Below are 23416 nucleotides of genomic sequence, written 5' to 3' on the forward strand. Positions count from 1 at the left end.
AAGGAAGATTTATTTTTCCCTGTTCTTATCATCTGAACTGTGAGCTTTGTATGGAAACAGTATATTAAGAAAATAGCATCAATATACTGGAACAAAATATTATTCAGCAACTTCTACTTTATGGTATGCCACACTTTAACCTTTTAAAATCCTTCCAGGTGCACTGGTTGGAATTAGGGAAGGTTCACTACTTACTTGTGTAGGAAGCATATATTTAAAAAATAACCACAATACAGTTAACAGAAAGAAATTCAAGGCATGTTAAAAATATTTTAATATATGCAAAGCTATTAAGACTATGATGAGCAGAGAAGTTCTGAGGCTGGTTTAACATAGATTCTGTCTTCCAGCATATGGCTCAATAAAACATCCAAGAAAACTCTACAGGTACAGAACTGTGCCAATACTGCTTCCTTATAAAATTTAAAAAATTTCATAGAGATTAATATTTAGTCATTAATATCACACAGCTGAATTTTCGAATTGTCTAAGCCCACTATACACTTTTTTTTTGGTACTAATGAGTATTTCTGTTGTGGAAGGGTATTTTCCCTAAAGCACAGATAATCATTATTAAAAAAATTAGCAGCTGATCAAAAAAATGCATTGTGATATGTATTTCTTTATTCCTGTATGGGGAAACTGAGTCCAATTCACTTTTTGTATAGTTACAGGAGTAAGTTTGCCTTTGTCTAGTGTTACTAAATGGATTGACATTGCAACAGTGACCCAGGTAACCATGGAACTGGGTTACTTGTGTCCAAAAAGGATTCTACAAGAGCTCCTCTTCCCATTACACCCATATGGGCTGATGAGCAATGAAGACAGCCTCCCCAGCTGTGTTTTTTGATATGAGGCTATGTTGCAGCTGTCTGGAGTGAAGAGATCAGCTTAGGAATTAACACCTTGGATTGCTGAGTCTGTATCACCAGGCTAGCCTATGCAAACAGTGAGTCTAGAGAAAATGACTCTTAAATGCTCACTCTTGATAATCATAAATAAAAGTGTTATTATACATGAAAGAAGGCAAGGCAGAGCTAGGAAGTTAAAACCTTCATTTAAAGAACATTTTGAATTTCTACTGATGCCACTCAATTCTGGTAGAGATTTAAAGCCTTGCTCTGAGCTAAATTGCTCTAACAGAGTAAAACACGTAAAACACGTGAAACATGCTCTTCAGAATCTGAGACTGTGCTTTTTTTGAAGTGCCGTTTTGTTGTCCTATCACCAATCTTATCTCCTGTCCATTTTGTAACCAGCAGTTAAGAAGAAAGAAAAACTCAGTATTTTTCAGATGCTTTAGGGAGTACAGAAAGTTCACAGAAGGGGGAGGCTATAAAGCTTGGAAATTAAGACAGTGTCTAATGAACTCAAGCAGTGGGTCTGAGGATGATTCCACTAAGAGAGTTGCCGTAATACTGCTCCCCACCTTCCCCCTGCAAATGTAGAGGCAAGTGATCAAAGTGCTGGGAAACATTAGAAATAGAGACAATGGGGTGAAATAGGGTGAACAATATCCAGCACAGGAAGCCAATTTTACCTGTAGCATTAGACAGGTTATCACTGTGATAACTACTTTACTGTTTTTTACATCTGTCTTCATGTAAAAGAATAGCAGCGAATGATGAAACATATGGTTAATGTGATAATGAGACATCACAAGCAGGTATATCCCTACTACTTGAGCAGCAGATCACTTCTCTGTCTAATGAATATAAATGTTAAATTGCTGTTGCAACCCTTCATAGCTGACTTAATCTTCATTTACATTTCTGAAAAATTCTCCCTGTGGCAAAACCAAAACAATTTCTTGCCTTTTTTTCTTTCCCTCCCCCCTTTTTCTCCCCCTAGGATTGAATATTTTATTCTAAAAAGTCTGATTATTTCAGTGAAGTGACATGTTTTAAAGCCACCAAGTATTAGAGTAACTGCAGTATTCTGGCAAGCATTTGATTGTGAACACTAAACAGGAATTAAAAATCCCACAGATGTTCAACAAGTAGAACAAACCCGAAGAAAGACTGGAAGTTTGTGAGAAACTGGCTACATATTTACAGTGAAATATGGCAGGAAGAAATCCAATTAATTCCTATGCAGCCACAGAGATCAAATATTGAGCAGGGAATAAAAAAAACGCATCTCTACACTGTTAATGAGTTCATATGTGGAATAACAGTTTCAGAGACAGAAATCTAGGACTGATTTGAGACTAACAAAATCAAGTAAGAGGATAGGGACATGCATTTGAGAGTCAAATCTTGCTACCAAATTCTATTTGCTTTAATCACTCAAGAGGTTCTAGTGAAGTAAATGGGACAACTTGACACATGTTGCTGGCTTAAGAGATGACTATATAACAGATTAGGGTCTTGTTAAAGGAGAAAGTAACACAGTAATCCATAGTTTACTGTTCATGCCTTGGGGTTTGATCTCTAATAAATAAGTATTGCCTTAAGGTCTGAAGCATGAAATTTTATGTCACTTGCAAATAGTTTCCATCAATAATGGCATCTGGAAATATTCCTGTTATCAACAATAACATGTTTTTCTATCACATCCAATTCTTGGTCCTGGCAGTCATGAATACACCACATTATATATGGGAAGAAACATTTCCTCCTCCTAATATAAAATGAACTTTTTATTTATCATCCCCTTATGCTGATGGACAGGGGCTCCTGTCAGCTTTGCATCATTCTCTACCCTGTAAATTTTATTTGCCTTTGTAGTTATTAGTCCAAAGCAAGCATATAAAACCTCCTCAGCACTGCTTTATGTCTTCTCCACTTTTTAATCCATCATTCTGCAAACTGCAGAGCTGTGGAGGATTTTGCTGGCCCCACAGAGAGGGCTGGTGCTGGGTAATGCAGACCCGGGGTGCTGAGCCTGGCTGGGGACAGTGCCCCATAGCTCCACAGGGCACTTGTGATGAAAATTGAACTGGGAACGAGAAGACTGGGATGGAGAATTCTTGTCTTCAGTGAGGACAAGCTGTGTGTCAGAGGCAGCACAGCAGCAGGGGATGAGACCCAACATGAGGCTGGGGTGTGAAAGAGCACAGCACCAGGAGGGCGGAGCTGTCACAGGATGGCTTCTGACTGGTTTAAACTATGGACTTGAGCAGATGCCAGAGATCTGCTCCATGTTGTTGGAGGTTATCCTGCTTCAATCCAGGATAACCTCCTGTTGTTTCTGGTGCTGACCAAAGATTTCTGATTTCTTTCGTTAGCTTTTTAGTGGGTTTAGTGTGCATATCCTGAACATTCCTGGTATTTCTCTCACCAGTCCTGCTGCTGAGCAATGAAGCTCAAGCAAAGTAAAAGCAATAGCCCTCTGCCATGGTGTTAACCAGTTTGTAATATCTAAAGCTGCTCTGAAATTCAAAGAAAAAAAAGAAAGTAGATGGCACAAGACATGAATGTGTCTTTTGCATGGATAAACTAGAAAAAGAAACTAAAATTTTCTTTCCAGTTGTATTCAAAGGCTATCTTGATATAGAAAGCAGAACTTATTTTTTGCCTAATTAAATAAAGTGGGAAAAATATTTTTTAAAGTTCCTAACTTTAAAAGTTCCCATCTATTAACTAACTTTAAAAGTTAGTCTTTTTCCTAACTTTCCTAACTTCCCATCTTTTTCCTAACTTTAAAAGTTCCTAAGTTCCCATCTATTAACTGATAATAATCAATCAAAAATTATAAAAATTGAAAAAAACTGTTCTAATTCTAAACCATATGGGTATTTCAGACTTCATTTGAATCAAAGTATTAACTGCTTAGGTGCTTGCCCCACTTAAATATAAACATGTGCAATTAGCTCCACTGGATTTTCCTTTAAGGAAGGACATTGTTAGAGAAATGGAGAGAAAACAAAATTGTTCTGTGCTGGTTCATAGTGGGCCAGATTAAACAATGATGCAAGCCAGGTATAAATCATTCAGAAGAAATGAGCAGGCAGCAATGCAGCATAACATGCACTAATTTGTCACCCAGTCAGGAAAAAGTGAAAATGTAAAATTAGTTTTGTAAGGATTGATACCTTAACTGCCAGACCCTCACATACACAAGATTGCCTATCAGTGCCGAATTTGGCACAGAGGTGGCTACAAATGACCTGTTATGTAAAACACATTAATTTTTTTTTTATGTGCTGTGTGATGCCAGCCACGCAGCACTAGTAACAACCAGGATATCAGGCAGTATGGCAATACTGTAGAGTGGCCAGGAAGATAATTCCAGCACTGGAGAACTGGAAATTTGGTGGTCTGGGTACACACAGTAGAAATACAAGGAAGATTTCCTGATAATTCATAAGCAACAGGATACTTGAAAATTTAACTGATATAGCTGGAAGCAGAATATCCCCCTTAGTGACACTGCATTTGTCTAAACTTGCTAAAAGTTACTCTAGGTACAGCCATAGAAGTCAGTTATTCTGCCCATACTTCAGTGCCAACAGTTTATACTAGAAATAAAATTACTAAAACAAGTCAATTGAGATACAACTTCAGGTTAGCCATAGACCTTCACAGACACAAGGCAGAAGGAGAGACGTGATCTATTTGATGAAATAGCAATGGCCATGGGGGATATTCAGAAAACCATTCAAAAGGCAGCCTTTTAATAAATCACCACTTTTTGTCCATTTGCAAAACAGAATCACCTGAGGGGTTCTTATAAATCAATATAACCATTAAGCACTTAGTCAAAATAACATTATTTAGGCTGAGATCACAAAGTTAGCTGGATGATGAATTTACATGAAAGCACCATCAATTAAAGGAAATGGTTGTCCCTTATGACACACGGCAGGAGTAAACTGGTTTTTCTGTTTTGTAAGGAGGTTTATTCAGAAGGAGGATAATTACTCTGCAGGGAGCTTGGAGCTGCCCTGGAGGCAGAGGTCCCAGGGGCATGTTGCTGAAGGCACACAGGGCTCTGAGGAACCACAGCACCAGGAGAAACATAATGCAGATGCCCAGGCTGGTGTCAGGTCTTCTGCTTTGCACAGGGAAGGTGTACATCGACCTTGAAATTACTTTAGAAGAGGAAAAAGAGACCTTCTCATAATGGAAGGCCCAGATCAAATCTAATCCTGTATCAGACTACTCAGTTTTTGGAATAATCTTTTGACCATGGTGTATACTGTTCTAGCCAAAGGCTTTGAAAGTCCCAGCTAACATAACTGTCCCTGAAATGCCCTGAAATCTCTTCTCTGTTCTCCATCATGGTCATTAGAACTCCTAAAATAAAAATGTACATATGGATGCCTAACAGTTACTTCTCAAAACACAGAATGATGATCATTAAAAGAACATTAAGAAATCAAAGGGGACTTTTGAGAAAAAAAATCTCAGATGCTAAAAGAGTTTATTTCTCACAAAAAGAATTAACTCGTTGATTTTCCCAGCAAGCCATGGATGTCAAAGATAAGAATACAAGTCCCTATGTAAAAGAGAGGTTGTTGGGACACATCTTTTTATATATGCCTCTTTTCAACTTCCATCTACACTGGTCTCTGATGCCAAACATCATTAAAAAGAGACTGTAGTCTCAAACAGGCCAGTTTAATTGTACAAAATAATCTGCTGTTCTTAGTCAAATTCTGAAATGTTAGTAAGGGGTTTCCTTCTTGGATCAGTAATACCTTTAAAGTTCAGTCATTACAAAAAGATTTAAAAATGCTTAATTTTGACATGTGTAGCCTCTGGTATTTAATTAAGAAAAATGGATCTGTTAGAATGAAGAGGAAAAGGTTAAATCAGTCTGTTTGGATCCAAGCCTGCCATTTTCAATGGGTGCCCTCAGTGGCTACCTCAAAACCTCACTAATGATTGGGGTCTCTACTTTCTCCTTTCAATGCTGGGGCAGCATGTGCTCAAGGCTGCACAGAAAAAAGAGTGGTTTGCTCCATTAGAACATATTAGTGCCTAGACAGCTACCCAAATGTAAATGCAAGTCCTTCAGAGTGCTTCTCTAGCACACCCACTAGCACTTAAATTGAAACATTGTCTGTATGTGAGTGTAGGGCAGGTGAGGGAAGCATGCCACAAACAGTCCAGGGTTCTCCAGCCCGTTCCTTTGCTCCTCCTTGGAAAAGTCCACACCTTTGCTTGCTGCTCTGGTAGTGAAAGATCCTGTAATTTCTGAGGGCTTTCCATGTTCAAGAGTTTCTCCATTTTTTAGGTAGTTGAGAGTGGGTTTTTTTAAATGTAAGGATATTCAAACCTTGCAAAAGTAATCATTAAAACTTATCAATGTCATACTGTAATTGAAATTCAAGAGAGAATTTCGGTTTTAATTAGGTTAATTCTTTTAATTAAATCTTGAATAAATTTCTCTCCAACATAATCAGAGAGAAACTTTGATTATTAACTTATCTTTCTGCTTCTTCCCTTTTCTCATTCAGCCCTCCATGATGAATCCTAGCCAGTAAAGGGACCAGAAGGTTTTTCAGTAGAGAGAGAGTCTTGAGTTTGGATATCTGTGAAAAGACCCTGTTTCTTCCTTTTGAGATTAAACAGTAAGAAATGGTGACATATATCTATATCTATATCTATATCTATATCTATATCTATATCTATATCTATATCTATATCTATATCATCTATATCTATCTATATCTATCTATATCTATATCTATATCTATATCTATCATCTATATCTATATATATATCACTGTGATATATACATATGATATAAAAACATCACAGTGATATTTTTATGAGTGTTTTTTTGAAAGACTGCTTACATCCAGATGATTTTTATCAGCACAGTTTATATGATGGGTTGCATTTTATTTAAACTACATAACTGAAAGCATTGTCTGGCTAGTATGCATCAATAACTTTGTAACCTTTTTCCTGTTGGATCATTTTACATGTCTTATGATTAAGTAAACCTGGATATTTGTTATACCCTAAAGTCAGATGTTAACTGGTAGTCTCATGTCAACACAGTCCGTGGGGGCAAAATGTTGCATTTATCCTGTGCCAATGTTTTAAGTAGGGTCTTTTAGTAATAGTGAATTACATCATACCTTCAAGACAGTTTTTGAGAACTATACATGGGAATCCATCTCATCTCACATCAGTCACTGAAAAAAACCCAATCATCCAGGTCTGAGCTGGTTGTCCAATCTCTTTTAGAATTACTGTGAGAAAAAGAAGCAATTCTGGGGGCAATTCACACCTATTGTAGATGCTTATTATACCAGGAAATGAATCATCCTGTGCTTTTCTCTGTCAACCATAAAGACAATCAAGAACAACCAGCTCAAATCAGGACACCTAATTTTGACAGTTAACATCACTGGAAGTGTTCAAGAAACAAGCGGGCCTTGCACTTGATTTAGTTGACATGGTGGTGCTCAGTCAAAGGTTAGACTCGATGACCTTGGAGGTTTTATCCAACCTTAGTGATTCTATGGTGCTATGAAATTCCTAAAGGAATGAGATAAAGTCCAGCCAAAAGCTTTGTCCCTATGACACACTGGTTTGCACTGGGACATAACCTCTCCTGTCTTTTGTTACCAGTGTTCATGGGAAAGGTGGGAGCTTCATCTCCCCCGCTCCACATCCCCTGTGAGCTGGATGGTAAAGCAAATCTGAATGGAATTTGCCTGCAGTAATGACTGAAACCTAATTTCCTGCACCTTGATCCCTTCTGCTAAAGCTACTACATAGCTTTAGTAGCAGCTTTGCCCAAGGTATCTTTGTAACTCCAGACAGGTATGAAAAGCAGACCTTCTGTATTTCTGTAATTTTTAAAATTTAATCCACAATTGGAGGCACCACACCATGCTGTTAATCCCATTGAAAATGTTGATATTGAAGTCAGTGGAATCTGACTAATTCATACCAGCTCAGGATCTGGACTATTGTATTAACATATTATTGACACAGACAAGAATTACCCTTCCTATATACAACTTCTTAAGAGTTTTTCAAAATAGCACATCACTGAGACACACAGTTTCCAAACAAATTACATATAAAACCCCTGTTTTTTAAGCAGCATCTGTCTTTGACATCTCTTTGCAAAGCAGAATCTATATAGCACTTTTAAAACCTACTGAAATCATTAGTATGGCACATAACCTCAACTAAAATTTGCTGGGGTAAGGCAAAATTACTGGATGACATTTTTTTTTCAAAAAAAAAAAAGAATTTTGCTACAGGTTAGTCTCAATATTTAGAGTAGATCCTTTTAGCCTTCAGTTCTGTACATCTATCTGATTTTGCACAGGAAATTAACAATTAAGTGGAAACGTGACCACTAAATTTGGAAAAAGCTGGAGCCACTACAGTCTCCCTGGAGAAGAAAAGTATAAAAGGAATTACTATAATCAATTCACTGTGCAAGATGTTACCTCCATATTGAGCAAACTTAGGTCTGTAGGCAGCTCCATGTTACATAAACTATAAAATCTGTTTTGACAGTGTAATTAATATTAGCCTCAAAACAGAAATGCAAATCAAACAAGACATCAAGATCAGAAACTCTAGGCCTTTGCTAAAATTAAAAGAGATGTGGGCAACACAAACCTCTTAGATTGCTGATGGACTGGTTACAAAGGGTTCTATTTTAGATCAGTTAATTAGCAAGAAATTATAGCCTAACCAGTATCCTATAGATGGCACAGCAAAGTGCTGACAGCTGTACTGCTCTTCTAAACAGTTCCTATGTGCCTCTAAAATACTGAAACTGCATTAAAAAACACCATCTCAGTTTTTCAGTTACAGGAAGGAAAAATGTTCCTTTAACTCTATTTCATTTTCAAAATGTATGTGCGGCTTTTCAGGAATACAGATTGTATTTGTCACATCATCAACACAGTAAGAGACAAAGAGAAAAAAAGAGTTCCAAACACTAAGAATTGCTCTTCTTGTGCTACTCTTCTCACATTGAAAGAAAACAAAAAATTGAAAATGTTTTTCAGTAGAATTACTTCTTGAACTCCCACATACCCTTCTCTTTCAGTTAAATTAATTTCCATCAGCCTCCTAAACCCCTTCATGAATATATTATGTAGGCTTATAATGGTTTTGTTTTTCTATTTTCTATTCTCTTTCTTACAGTAACTATATGTAGCTTGTAATTTTATTTGACTTACGGTAAGGAATTCTAAGATGAATAGGATGAGAAAAACAATTTGTTTACTTACCCTTAAGAAAATGTTGCATAATTTTATCACTACATTATGATAATAATATGACATTAAAGAAATTAAGTGATTACTAAATATTTTAAACAAATGTAATTTAATACCTTTAAACAATTAATTTAATCCACAGAGAGCTACAAGTCTGGACACAAAGTCAGAGTGCTCTTTTTTGTCAAATCAAATAATCATTTTACCTGAGAAGCAGATGGAGTCAGTATGAGTGTCAAAACCAGTGCTAAGAAAGCTACTTGCAGGCTGCCAGCCCTGTATTTAGGTGTAGAAAGTGATGCTGCTGTGTTTTGACATCTCAGCTTTGTAAGCTGGAGCATGGCTATCTCAGTTATCCTTGTTTTCAGTGGGACCAGAATTTAAGCTTTGTTTTAATCCTATCATGCAATTTGAATAGGTTTAACTCTTGCCCTAGATTTATGAAAGTTAGCTAGCTATACAATGCTGTCATTGTAGACTATTTTAATAGACAACAGAGAGAAACAGGGATGTCCAGGGGACCACTTCTTTAATAATGGGTACAAGTCAAAAAGGACATATATATCTATTGGCTATAATTGCATATTAATGTGATTGCCTTTGACACCTATGTTTTAGATATATGTATCATGTGAGATGAACTTTTATGACTGAAATTTGTATAATTTCTTTGACTGGGGGAAGGAGACAGAGAATGGAAAGACATGTATTGTTCTGGACACAGGAGTGTCCCAAAAGGGAAAGAAATATACATAAAAATCATGACTTGTTGATGTGTCCTTGATATGCTGTTTTCATTCTCAGAAGGCCAAGTGATAGGTTACTCACTTCAAACAGTATCTCCCCAAACCCTGGATATCCTCTAGTTGCCCTTGAGGAGGAGTAGTGTGCTGCTGGCATTGCTCTGGTGTTGTGGTTTCCAGTGGGTATATTTTAATGGACTGTATACTGAGACTGAACCTTGACCTTACAGCAAGTAAGACTTTGTTGGGAACTATCAAAGTGCTATTAGGTGACAATAAACACCTCAGTGTAGGTTGAGGTTTGTCAGTTCTCTGCTGGTGCACAACAGGATCCATACATTATATTCCGTCTGAGTCAAAGACTGCCTAGACAACAGTTTCTTGTCCAGAATGAAGCAATTCTCTTCTAGGTCCTGTGCAGACATCTCAAATGTCTCAAATGGTACCAACCAATTGTGTTTGAACTAATCAGAGTCTATTGTCATGGGACCTTAGACTACTAGATTGCACAAAAGCATCTGTTTAGTTGACTTGAGCTGGAGGCTAACCCAACACAGTTCAACTAACCTGTCTAGTCAGGCTAATTCTGTCAGGTTATGCCCTAAGAATGCCACCAATTTTAGTATCTTTATTTTCTCTGATGCTCTGGAAAAAATCTTTCAAGTACATTTTAAGTACCAGGTTTATCAATTGTCTTTCTAGGGTAGATGTGAGTCTGAATAAGTTTCCTGAAGCAGAAATGAATCAAATGATGTTTGTCTACCTAGCACAGCAAGGAATGTGGTTCTAGTGCACATATCATCATTATGGCTCTGACATATATACCTCCAACAAAAGCCTGAATACATGCAGAGCTTCTGAGAAGACTCTTAGAGGTTATTTTCTTTCACAGAGGAACCCAGAAGGAGAAGCACGGGCAGGGTCCTTCCTTCTTTTTCACTGCAAAGAAGCACGATAAACAGGTGCTTCCATGATCACCCACCCTGTGTACTTCCCCTAGCTGCACAGACCCACCAGAGGACAAAGCCCTCTGGCAACCTCAGGGTAAATATCTGGGCTGAGATTTACATCTGCCACTGTCAGTTTCTACCATGTTAGGAAGGGTTCAAACACTTAGCAGTGAATCTCCTTCTCCGCATGTTATATTTTTCTGATAAATTATCTTTCTTTTTACCATATAATACCATAAAGAAAACATAGCTGAGAAAACTCTGTGAACAGACTAGCTTTGAAACCAAATTCTGCCAGGGGAGGGAACATAGGTATCCTTTTTAATAAAAAAAGGACCAGCTGTCTGGCAAATCCAGTGGGTTACAGAGGAATTTTGTCAAGCACAGAACAGCAGGAGCAAGAGAGAAACACACATTATACATGTTTTAAACTAACCATAGATGGAAGACGGTGACTTCATTTTTATCTTTGACTCTGAAGATAATCTGTACCAGGGAGAATGAAAATTATAAAAAGCTCCTGGCTACTGCTCCAACTGCTTTCATGCCTCATCAGCCTGAAGAGGCCAGGCAGCCCTGATTAGCACAGCCTTACTCCATCTCCAGGAATCCCAGAGTTGTGAACAGTTGTGACAGCCCCTTGGCCATCCTCTGTCAAACTCCTTGAACCAAAGTGTTTGTGTCACCTTCATCCCAGTGACTCCCTGGGCCATTTCCACCATGTAGAGTTGCTAGAGAACAGCGGTGTCAGCATAGCAGCAGAACTTCAATATGTTTAAAAAAATTAAAGACTAATTATGCCCTCCAGATACACCCAGAGCAATGAAAATTATGTGTGCATATCCAAGTGTAGAACTGGGCTCATCATTTGTTAGGATAAGATTTATTCTCACAGCACAGGAACCCAAGTTGGCACAGCATCAAAGGATTAACTTAGGATGCCCAAGTGCTCCCACAGATAGCTAGTGTGTTTCCTGCGGAGAGCTGGAGTGTCAGATAATTCCATGGAGCCCCAACAGTAATTAAGGAAAGTCAACATAATAAATTATGATTGAGAACACAGCCTTCTATATCTTATTTGGACTCAATGTTTTGTGGTTTTAAATGTACCTGTTGTGGATTCCACTGCTAGCTATTACTTAGCAATGGATATCAATAAAATCCTCTCAGACTGAGTATTTATTTCTATAGACAGAACAGAAATTGTGGAGATGTAACTTCATGCATATGTTTTCCACCATTTGGCTGGGTTTTCCTAGCCATAGTGCATCAGATTAAGAAGATCCAAACAGCCACCTGGATGAAGTGTCTCATACTTGAGGAAATAATAGAAAATCACACATCTGTTGCTCATAAACCATTTTTCTTTTAAGAACTGAGAGCATTATTTTCTCAATTTTTATATTTATACACATTTATAAAATTCCTTCTGAGCTTTCTCCTCCCCACTCTGAGCAGTCCTGACTCTCTTATGTTTTTCTCATGGGAGGGGTGTCATATGTAGTAGCACCATGGCTTTTGCCCACCTTTGGTATCTTCATATATTGAAAAAAACCAACAAATCAGCAAAACCCAAAAACAATAACTAATGTTATTAGTGTTCAGATAGCAACCAGTAAATCAGTCCTTTCAGGGTCTGAATGGGTAGCTATGCTATGGAACAGTACAATTTCTCTGTGAAACATCATATTATCATCCATTTATTTTTGTAAGTATATGACTGTGCAATCAGTTCACTGACCATGAGATTTTTTTGTAGCTAAATATCAAACATGGGCTGTAAAAATTCACCCTACTAGGCCTTTCCTTGAAAATGAAAAGCTGAAAATAGCTTGAAGTCAGGACAAGGGAAACCTGCAGTTCCTCAGGCATCCTGAGTAATTGTAGGAGCTCTAATTGAAACCTCCCTCATCCAATGTGACCTTGTTTGAATTAATTGGTTTGGAATTAGTGCTCAATAGTTCAGTAAATGCGGAATTCTCTGAATTTACTCATTGCCAAGCAGAATCCAGCTGACTGAGAAAACTAATATGGCCAAAAGACAGTTCTCTACTTTTCATCTTCAGCGAAGTCTTTAGCAAGCATGAGCTTAGCTGAGCTGCCTACTATGAATCAGATAAAAGGAGGTGCATGTACAACTGAGAGAATCATTGAGGTTGGAAAAATCTGACAGATTTGCATTATGCTACATTTTCTAGAAAAATTTAAAATATGCAGTATACTGGCAATTTAAGGCTAGTAACTACAATCGCTAAATCCAGCAATGCTTCATGCTAAGTTTCTTTCAAGATTAGCAGGCAATCTCTGAAGTGGAAGAAATTACTTTAGACTGACATTTAACATAGGACAGAAATCCAGGATGCCTTTATGTACCCTGACCAAGTCTCCATTGTGCTGAGGTCCATACCTAGGTGGATTTTTTTAATCATTAATCGAGTAAAAAAATACTGTTGTAACCAAAAACTTGGGTTAGAGGAAAACATGAAATAGTTTTAAGAAACTGAAAATGATCCTCTCTTTTATTCATCAGACTAAAAACCAAAGAACTTAACCGAGGCCACTTAGTCTGTGTGTGTTGGTAGAGAAGGATTTCATACACCTGATTGAGTCACATATTTAGTATTTCTAGCTTACCTGTTTCAATTTGACTATAAAAGCAATATACACCGAGGAGATATTTCACCTGATGGGTGAACATCCTGAGCAGTGGCCCAGAGAGGCAGTGTTTCTCTCAATAAAAATGAAAGTGTTTTGTACAATGTATAATAATGTCATCAGAAGAAAATACGTGTGCCTGCACATCTGAACAGATGATAAGCTGGCGTTCAAGTTGGCCAGAAGTACAAATAGGAAGGTTCCCTCTCTCTCTCAGGGAAGGGATTTTAGCTTGTTCTTCTGCTTCACAAGAGACCATCCTAACTGCTACCTCCATTACCATTGCAATTCAGTATTTCTGCATTCACAGCAAAACCAAACTAAAAAACCTGTGAGGAAACACCCTGAAATAGTCTCTAACATGTGAGTGATATATATAGTGAGTAATATAAAGGACTCTCTCTACATACAGAACTTGTAACAAAAATAAGTTGACCTCAGACAAAGGGGAAACAAGGGAGGGAGTGATTAATATCTTCCAGATGTCCTTGTTGGTTATGTTTTCATAGTACAGTCAAGTGTTGTACCACGATATCTGAACTACTTTTCAGTAAGAGAAGCCAGGTGTTGCAGGTGGGATAACGTGTTACTGCTGCACTGCTCCCGACCTTGCACTCCATTTCCCAGCAGGACTCCACAGACAGGGCTCCCTGCGGGCTCAACTGGTGGTGACACAGCCCCAACACCTCCGGCAGCCTTTGCTTCCCACAGCACTGTGCCACACTTCCCAGGCATCACTGGGAAGGAGCCTGCTGAGCTGACAGCAGGATGATGTGCTTAGACAACAGGGAAGCGGGCTGGTACTGCCTGGGAAAGTAACCCAGTTTTTATGAACTCTTCCTGAAAAGTGAAGCATTGCTTGCAGAAGTAGCAGAGCTGTAAGTCAGTAGCACTTAGGATGACTACTGCACTCAGTGACTTCCCATTCAGGAAATTACATGTTGTCTGTGATGGAGGAACGAGGTGGGAGGCAGCAGCAGCTGGAGCTGTATTTTCTCAGCTGTGCATCTGACAGCTGTGACTGGATACGGTTCAGAGACAGAAAGCATATGCTGTCATTCAGGGCTTTTAACATCAAGTGTCTTTTACTGGGTTCATTATCTCTTCAAAAAATGAAACGTGACGGCTAGAAGTGCCCTAAACTCAATGAAACAAGAGTCTCAGCAGGGGTCACACAGAGCCCAGGTCTAGCTTACTGTGGGCCAGCAATGCTGGCTGCCTCCTTCGCACTGTCACTTCTCCCATTCATTTACACCTGGGCTAACAGGGAGTGCCCTATGCCTTGTCACAGTCTCCTTCAGAGGCAGAGAAGACTGGTTCCACAAATAATTAACCTACATGGATCTGGGCAGAAGTTGTGTTCTTTGGCATCAATGTTTCATTGGGCTTTCTCTGTAAAGTTGTATCCAGTTAAGAAGAGCCCAACACCCGTAGTTCTTTTTCCATCTATTAGAAAGCCCCATTAGCAGAGTTCATTAATAATGTGCCTCATAATATTCGTTATAGGTGCAACCTTTCTACTTCTGAAAGCTGTTAATGCATCTTGGAATATTTTAGCAAACTGCATGCTCTAAATATATATTCTATACTTTTGTAAACGAATTCATAGATCAAATACTACTACTTTATTTTAGGTTTACATTTTTAGTTACAAGAATTAATTTTTAGCTAAGCCTATGTGTTATGAATTAATTGCCTTACAATAATGATAAGAGGTAATCATGACCTATATCACTAAAATTGAATGGGATAATTAAATTGAAATTAGTGTTAATTTTCTAAAGAATTCCTTTAGTTTCTTTGCCAAGAAGAATTTGTTACATCAGAACCAAAAAAGAAATTAATGTAATTTTCCTAAGAATTCAAAAGACTGAATTGGAACTAAAAGCTGATGTGAAACACTGGCCTTTTTGACATTTATTAGAATGAACACCATATAAATGTCAAATATCTTCCAACACCATTTTCACATTTCAGGCAACTGCTTCTTTTACAATTTTCAGAGAGGGATGGAAAAGTAAGATTTTTTTTTTAATTATACTAATGATAAGAAATGAAGCATCTCCCTTCAAAGTGACAGAGGCTGAAGAGAGAAAAATGGAAGAGTCACCCCTAGGGTTTTAAAAACAAGAACTTATTTGGCAACTGAAATTTCCCATTAAAAGTGAATCACATAATCCTTACTCTTCTTGTATATCAGATAATTATTTCTGATTTGTATATTTACCTTATGTAGAAGCTGAGGACAAACTTGCTCAGGGGCACAGAGATGATATTTTAAATATAAGACCACACTCAGAACTGTACAGTCCATAGGCTTGGAAATTTTGGATCAGGAAAACACCTCAAATAATCTTATTTCTTCAGATTGTCAATATCACCTCACCACAACAAAGAAGAAGAATTACATTTGTGGGCAAGAAAATCTATCTGATAAATAATTTCTGAGATGAGGAAGAAATTATGTGTGAAATGAAGGTTAAAGTTTTCAGAACCACAGTATTTAATCAGCAGGCTACTAATCAATGCAAAACATTTTTCATAAGTATGAAAATACTGTGATGCAAACATATTTGTTACCTAATCTTTTATTTTCCCAAAAATATTCTATTATTCAGCTTTGTCACTCTAGAGAAAATAAATTCTTTTCAGTGAGAATTTTGGGCTTATCTAGCATATAAACTCAAGACAGCTTAAGCTAAAATCAGTCCACTTGGTAACCAAGGTAATCCTGAAAATATTCCAATTCAGTACTTGGAGTCAGACTCCAAAATAAGTATCTATTTTTGTCTTTTGCCATGGAAGGTGTCTTCATAATGACCACACAGTAATATATGATAAAGATGAAAATTAGTCTTTGGGGTAGCAATAAGATCTGATTTTATATCATGATAGCATATCTATTAATCAAAGGACAGAAACATTCCTAGAGGGGGCACTGTGAGCAACAATTTCTAGTTTTACACAAAATTTTATATAACAATTAAAATACTATGCTTAAGATAAAATAACATTTTATGCTACTTCTGGAATGCAAATGTATATTATTCAACTGCAGTTTCCTTTCTAAGCTCCCACTGTTCTGTTATACAACACATATGTCAAGCAAATAATTTAAAAAGTACTTCTGTACTATATGCTTTGAGCTCACTTTTACCTTTTGCAGATGGGTAGCCTGCGTTACAACTTAATAGTATCTGACAAGGACAATATTATAATTAGGAACTGACATTAACATAACTGGAAACATAGAAGTGAATTGGAATCAGTTTACAAAGAATACATATTTCCTATAGATTTCATTTTAATTATTTAACTGCTCTCTGTGTAATCTTTTCTCTACAAATACATGCTAATATTCTAAAATGAATAAAGCTATCGTCTTTGCTAAGCAACTAATAAGAGAAAAGAAAGTTGCCAGAAGAATGTTAAAAGACCTTAACAGTGAGTGTTATAACAATGAATGCTAATGGCTACTGATGAGAATATCAGATGTGTGAAGCTTGCCAAAACTTTTACAATTCAGTGCATTGATACAATTGGTTACACCTGCCCTAAAAGTCATTAATTACCTTTTAAATTAACTGCCTTCGAGTATTTAGACCAAATATTTTTAATCTTGCTTCTCTTTTTTTCTTTTGGTGCTTTAACAAACTAAATTAAAATTAGCACAAGTAATCTCATTTAGAAGATCAATTACTTGATAGATAAACCTCATTCATGTCTAATAATATTGAAATTATACCATTTGCACTTGTATTTTTATATTTGCACCTAGATAACTCTATGTATGTGAAACGGAAGTGAAAAATCCAGGTCCATTATATTATGCATGCACGATTCTTCTCAGAAGGAGCTTATTCCAAGATGTAGCCACAATGGTACAGTATTACAGACTTAAGAATGTTGGTATCAAACATTATCTCTACACAGGGAAAATGTTTCCAGTGTCAAACATCCTTTCAGAAAACAAGCTGGTATATTTTTACATGCAGCGCAGCGGAAGGGTCAGTGGACCTTTGCTTACCTGTGGTTGACCTGATGGTTGAGGTGATGTTGGAAGATGTCAGCGCAGGTATACATTCATCATCTTGGGAATAGCCTGCCTGAATGGCACGCAAGTAACTGTGGCTTCTGGTTCGGAAACATCCAGGGAGGTCAAGGGCATCCATTGCCTGAGCTTCAACTTCACTAAACACTGATTCACACACCGATTCAAATTGCCCATTAACCTCTGCTTCACTCATCTGAATAAACAACAACAATGCATTTGATTTTTGACTTGCTTTTTTGTGATCATCACGGCCTCAACATCTCAAATGGACACCTGTACATTGATGAAGAACTGTTTTAGCAAATAGTTAAAATGTAGTAATCCCTTCTGATCACATTCACATTGTTTAACTGACATCAGCTGTTTACATGTGTATATTAAGTACATCACACATGCCGTACATTAATGTTACATTTAATATCTTTTGGCATAGCTGAGAAGGGACCCAAGCCAACCTCACTCCCTGGTTAACTGGCTTAGCCATTCACTACCATGGAAGAACCTTTTCTTCAGCAGCACTATATAAAATCTGATACTTCTCCCAGCCTGTAGAACTCTGTCTGGCAGAGCAGCCTGATTGTGCCTCCTGTACCCTCTACCAGGGTGTCCCCTTGGGGTATTTCAGCAGCACCCTGCAGCTCCCTGCAGGGCTTGGGTAGTACTCAGCATTTACCTGCTAACCCTTTGCAGGCTGGGCATGGTGCAACACTGTGCCTTTTTCAGAGGCAATTTCCATGATAAACAGGGCTTAGGCAGAGTGGCCAGGCTTGGGGAACCTCTCAGTAGGTAGCCCTATGTTGCTGTTTTGAAGATTAGTGCCTTAATTCTACCTACAGCATTTTTTAATCCTTCACTGAAGTCAGCCTTAACAACCTGTATTTAACCTGAATAATTTAATATTGTGTTTATCCAAAATCAGATAGGAAATTAACTCTGAACAGATAATTGCACGACTTTCTGAAAATAATTTTTTTCTAAAAAATGAGTGCTAGAAGTCAGAATCAGTATGAATAATTTTACAGATTAAATTTATAGCATCACTAAATGTCACATCCAGTTGATATTAATTTTCCTCTACAGCTGCTAAGTGCTCTTAGTGCTTTATTCTTATGTAAAGAGAGTCCCTAAAAATATTTCAAATGTTTTAGGATTTTGGTTAAGTAAATGGAAATTTTATACAGAAGTTCTGATGATTATGAATAACTGGTATTTTAATTTTGTGTTGAGACATTTTGGCTACTAAAACTCTTCTGAGAGGAATTACATTACCCTTCATAAAATTTGCTTTTAATAAAGTTAAGTAGGCTAATGCAATCTCAAAGAGATTTAAAAAATCTTACTCTGAACTATTTTGCAATATTGTTGATCAGGAAATATATGGTAATTTAGTCCATAAACTCTGTAAGTTTTAAACACTTCTTTCAAACTAAGGTTATTGACAATAGAAAAATAAAAGTTTTCAAACTTAAATTAAAAATATAAACCATGGAAGTCAGCATTCTTCTTGAGCCTACCCTTCATCAGGTGTGAAAAAGGAAGGATCTCACAACAAAAAGTCACAAAAAATACCACAAATTATACAAACTTCTATTATGTAGATGGAACAAGAAGAGGATAGTGTCATGGCAAAAGAACAGGAAACAGCAAATGTTCAGAACTTGATATTTTAATACATTTGCTTTGGGTAATATCTATTAAATGCATTTATTAATGGTCTGGAAACAGCTGGACTGTGAGGTAGGAAGTGTGTGGCTAACACAAAGTTCCATAGGTTAGTGAACACTGACAAAGTAAGGAACTATATTCAGCAGGTTTAGTTAATCTGGCCAATTGAGCAATCTACCTGAAAATGAAATCTATTGTGGAAGCCTTCCAGGTAATGCACACTGGAATGAAGAATTTTAACCACTACTGAAACCAATTAGTCCTTATGGAAAGCTCATTGAACATCTCTGTGCATGGACATGGTCATAGAGGCAGAAGACATTAGAATAGTTCTATGTGATAACACTGTTAGGTGGTGGCCAACAGCATTTGCTTTGAATGCAGGATCTAATCCATGTGAAACTTTCTCAAACGCAGAATATAATAAAAACAGAAAATAACCAAACCAGCATAATAAAAACCAAGGCATGAGAATGATGGGAACAGTTTTCACAAGGGAGCTGTGAAAAAAAAAAAATAGTGAAAGGTTTGGAAAATGACTGACTGTTTCTAATGCCAATGCGTGCTACATAAGATTATACTTAGGATTACTTCACGTAAGTTAAGGAATTTGACTGAAGGGCATTAGTCAGGTGACTTGCTCCTCCCAGCTCTCTACAGTCAGTGGAGACTGACAAGCATTTCCAGAGGGCTCTTAGCCCACTAGGGATGTGCACTGTCCTGGAAGAAACTCGCTCCATTAACTACAGAGGGAGCTTTAGTTGTTGCCTCAGTTAAAAGCCTCAGATTAGATGAGTTGAATCCAGGCCTGAATAGCCATGCACTACAAATCTAATACGAATGAATATGAAATTGCTTTAAAAAGATTTCCCTTTTAACATAACCATGGTGTAAGTATACCCTTAGGTGGCTCACTAAATGGTCAAAGAAATATTAAGTAACATGTCTGAGGCGAGGGCAGGGCCCATCTGTCATTAAACAACACAGGAAAGAAAATTCAGGACCTATAAACATCAGAAACATTGGGAATTTTATGTAAAGTCCTCTGCTAAACAAAACATGAACATACTTCTTATGGCTGCTTGCACTTCAGGTCTGATTCAAACCTCACTTTACCACAAGTTAGCAGTAACTAATAGACATAAAACCAGAAGGAAGGAAATCTGTACCTTTTCAGAAGATGCCATACATATAATTTTTTATGGGACTTATTCTTTCACCCAAGAAGAGTGAGGGGTTTGGTTTAGGATGAATCACTGCTCCTTTGGAGCATAATTTTTTTCAATCTCTATCTTAATCTGGCAATCCACATTTACTGAAATCAGAGCAGGTATTTTCAGTGGATGAGTATTGTAGGAGTGTACTCCTCATGTTCAGTCTGAATCTTCTTAACATTTAAATATTTAATATGGACTGAAAATAAAAACACCTGTATTTATATTTTTAATGACAATAAATGGAAAATATTATGTGTAGTAATATCTCTTCACCTCTAGCATTCAGTATTTTTCTTGAAGTTCTGAGTAATATTCCTTAGAACTGAATTACTTCGACAATTCACATCCTCAGTTTGATATTCATTTTAAAAAACCCCAAAAACTAAAACCATCCACTAGTAACAACTCTCATATCTGCAGTTAACCTATAAGAAAAGTTATAACAAGAATTTCCCACCTGACTAACACAGCTGGCCTGACTGAGCGTGCTCACTGCTCTCATATAGCTCTGATTCCTTGAGCGAAACTTTGGGGAATTGTAGTTTGCAGAGGGATCCAGGTTGTGACCCCCAGGCACGTCACTTGCAGTTTGAAGGTAGCTCTGACTACAAAGGAAAGAGGAAGAAAAAAGGAAAGGGTGTAAAACTACAGATGGAATCCATTAGGACACTGAAGACAGTAATTTGTATGAGACTCACAAACCCACTCCCCCGGGTCCAAATCTTACTCCATATAAAGCATCATAGATCTGTTGTAATCAAATGTCTTAGCACAAGCAGAGAATCTGTGGCTCTGCTACCTAGATGGTATGAAATTTTAAGTCTTTGCTGTATTTAAACATCATCAATCCTCCTGGCTATTAACATTGAACTTTTAGTAAAAGACAGTGTCTAGGTCAACAGGAACAAAAAACAGAGCTAAAGCACAAACCAAAGTAACTAAAAATCTTTCTTCATAGATAAAATCTGCTACTTGTAATCTGGTTTTCATCAGGGTGTTAGGCATCAAGAGACCTTTTATCTTCAAAGGATTGATATAGTTTTACAAAAGATTAAAATATCCCATGTCCAGCTAAAGAAAAATAAATTAATAAGGTGCTCAGAGCAACTACATGAAGCTCTAAAAATTGTTTTATTACAACACATTTCTCATTTTGGAGGACTGGGACCATAACACCCCACTGAGCCCTCTTCAGTATGCTTTTACACCAAGGGCATGCTAGTCTTCATATTTTGTTTTAAATGTATTGATTAACGTTATAGGAAAATAAATAAACCTAAGAAAAGCTCAGTACTTTGCCTTGAATAAAAAAAATTAAAATCTCAAACATGGTACACCAGAGTTCTCAGAACCTCTGTAAAACATATTTTAGAACTTTCCCTTGCAGATCAGTGCAGAAATTAATTAATACCCCAGACAATATTTGGTTTCATGTGGTAAATAGGTATTTTTATATTTATTCCTTAAAGGTAGCTTTAACAAAAACTGTTTATGGGAAAGTAGATTTGTGCCAGTTGAATATCTAATATTGGCCACACGGTTACTTCATGCTGAGCTGGCAGAGCTGGTCAGTCCAGCAGTGCCTGTGACATGTGCCTGGGCTGTTGGACATTTCCCTGTGAATGGTGAAGTTTCCTCTCTGGAAGAACCAGACCACTCAGTGAGTGAGAAAGCCACAGGTTCAACTCCTGCTGCAAGATGAAGCACAAACCAGGATCTTGTTTCTCAGACCATATTTATCAAACACTGAGCATGACCATAGGCTGGTGCTAGAGGGAACTCAGCCCTCCTCATGGAGTGGACACAACCTGAGTTTTGATGCAGTCCCTGAGGAGCATTCAGGGAGGTAATCTCCAACATTTTATCATGGCTTTGCCTAGAAAAGCAAAGAGTACTGAGATCCATCTCCCTGTGTGGCCATGTCCTTTGATGTCTGATGTGATAATCTAGTATTCCCTCACACCACCAGCTGCAAGAGCAGATGGGATTTAGAGACCCTTATACTTGGGAGATCTGTTCTCAAGCATTTCCGTGTGTTCTTGCATCTCAGGGTCAACACAGACATAGCCTTGCTTCCTCAATGCATCTGCCTTAGATTCACAGAATCATTTACTTTGGAAAAGGCCTCTGAGATCATTGAATCCAATTGGTAACCGGATGCTGCCAAGTCCACCGCTAAACCATGTCCCTAAGTACCACATCTACATGTCCTTTAAATACCCCAAGGATGGTGACTCAGCCATTTCCCTGGGCAGCCTGCTCCAATGTCTGATAATTCTTTCAGCGAATAAATTTTTCCTAATAAATTTGCTGGAGCATGTCCAAAGAAGAGCAACAGAGCTGGTGAAGCAAAAAAAAAGGATGGGTTTATTTTCATCTTTGTTCAAGGCAGGCATTCTTTCAAAATCCTAAGAAATTTCCCTGGAGAAGAAAACAATTCATTTCTTCCTGTCTATTCAGTTCCTTCTATGGAATGTCTCTGTAACCTCATGCCAGAGGTAAGCTATGTAGAAACTATGCTATAACTGCTAAAACCAAAATGAAAATGTATGAGATTATTGCAGCTATGTGCTCAGAGGTTAATTAAGTCATTACAATCAAAGTGATTCTATGATTAAGATACCAGTTTGATAGTGGGTCTAATTTGGTTCTAGATGATAAAAACAAGAGCTGTAGCAGCATTTTTTTGTTCCTGTAGGTATGAAGACAAATATAATAGATTAGGTGAAGTGGTGTAAAGCCTCACTATCTACATTTAGTTACTGGATGTAACTAAACTTCCTTTCCTCTATAGGAAGGCTGATGACTGACACCTGCTCTGTGTTATTCTGATTTTTGCATATGCTTTACTTCATAATGGAATAAGAGAATGGCTTATGTTGGAAGGGACCTTAAAGATCATGTAGTTCCAACCCCCTACCAAGGACAAGGACATCTCCCACTAGACCAGGTTGCTCAAAGCCCCATCCAACCTGGCCCTG

General features: G+C 37.5%; 1 protein-coding gene across 1 annotated transcript in view; it reads right to left on the reverse strand.

Moving 5' to 3' along the window:
- DLGAP2 (DLG associated protein 2) overlaps positions 1 to 23416 on the reverse strand; it is a 304303-nt gene that overhangs the window by 28265 nt on the left and 252622 nt on the right. The window contains exons 7-8 of the mRNA XM_069011493.1: positions 20893 to 21040; positions 17527 to 17746 (exon numbers count right to left, since the gene is read on the reverse strand). Coding sequence (XP_068867594.1) covers positions 17527 to 17746; positions 20893 to 21040 — 368 coding nt within the window. The remainder of the gene's footprint in view (positions 1 to 17526; positions 17747 to 20892; positions 21041 to 23416) is intronic.

Source organism: Aphelocoma coerulescens, chromosome 3, assembly GCF_041296385.1.
Source record: "Aphelocoma coerulescens isolate FSJ_1873_10779 chromosome 3, UR_Acoe_1.0, whole genome shotgun sequence".
NCBI lineage: Eukaryota > Metazoa > Chordata > Aves > Passeriformes > Corvidae > Aphelocoma > Aphelocoma coerulescens.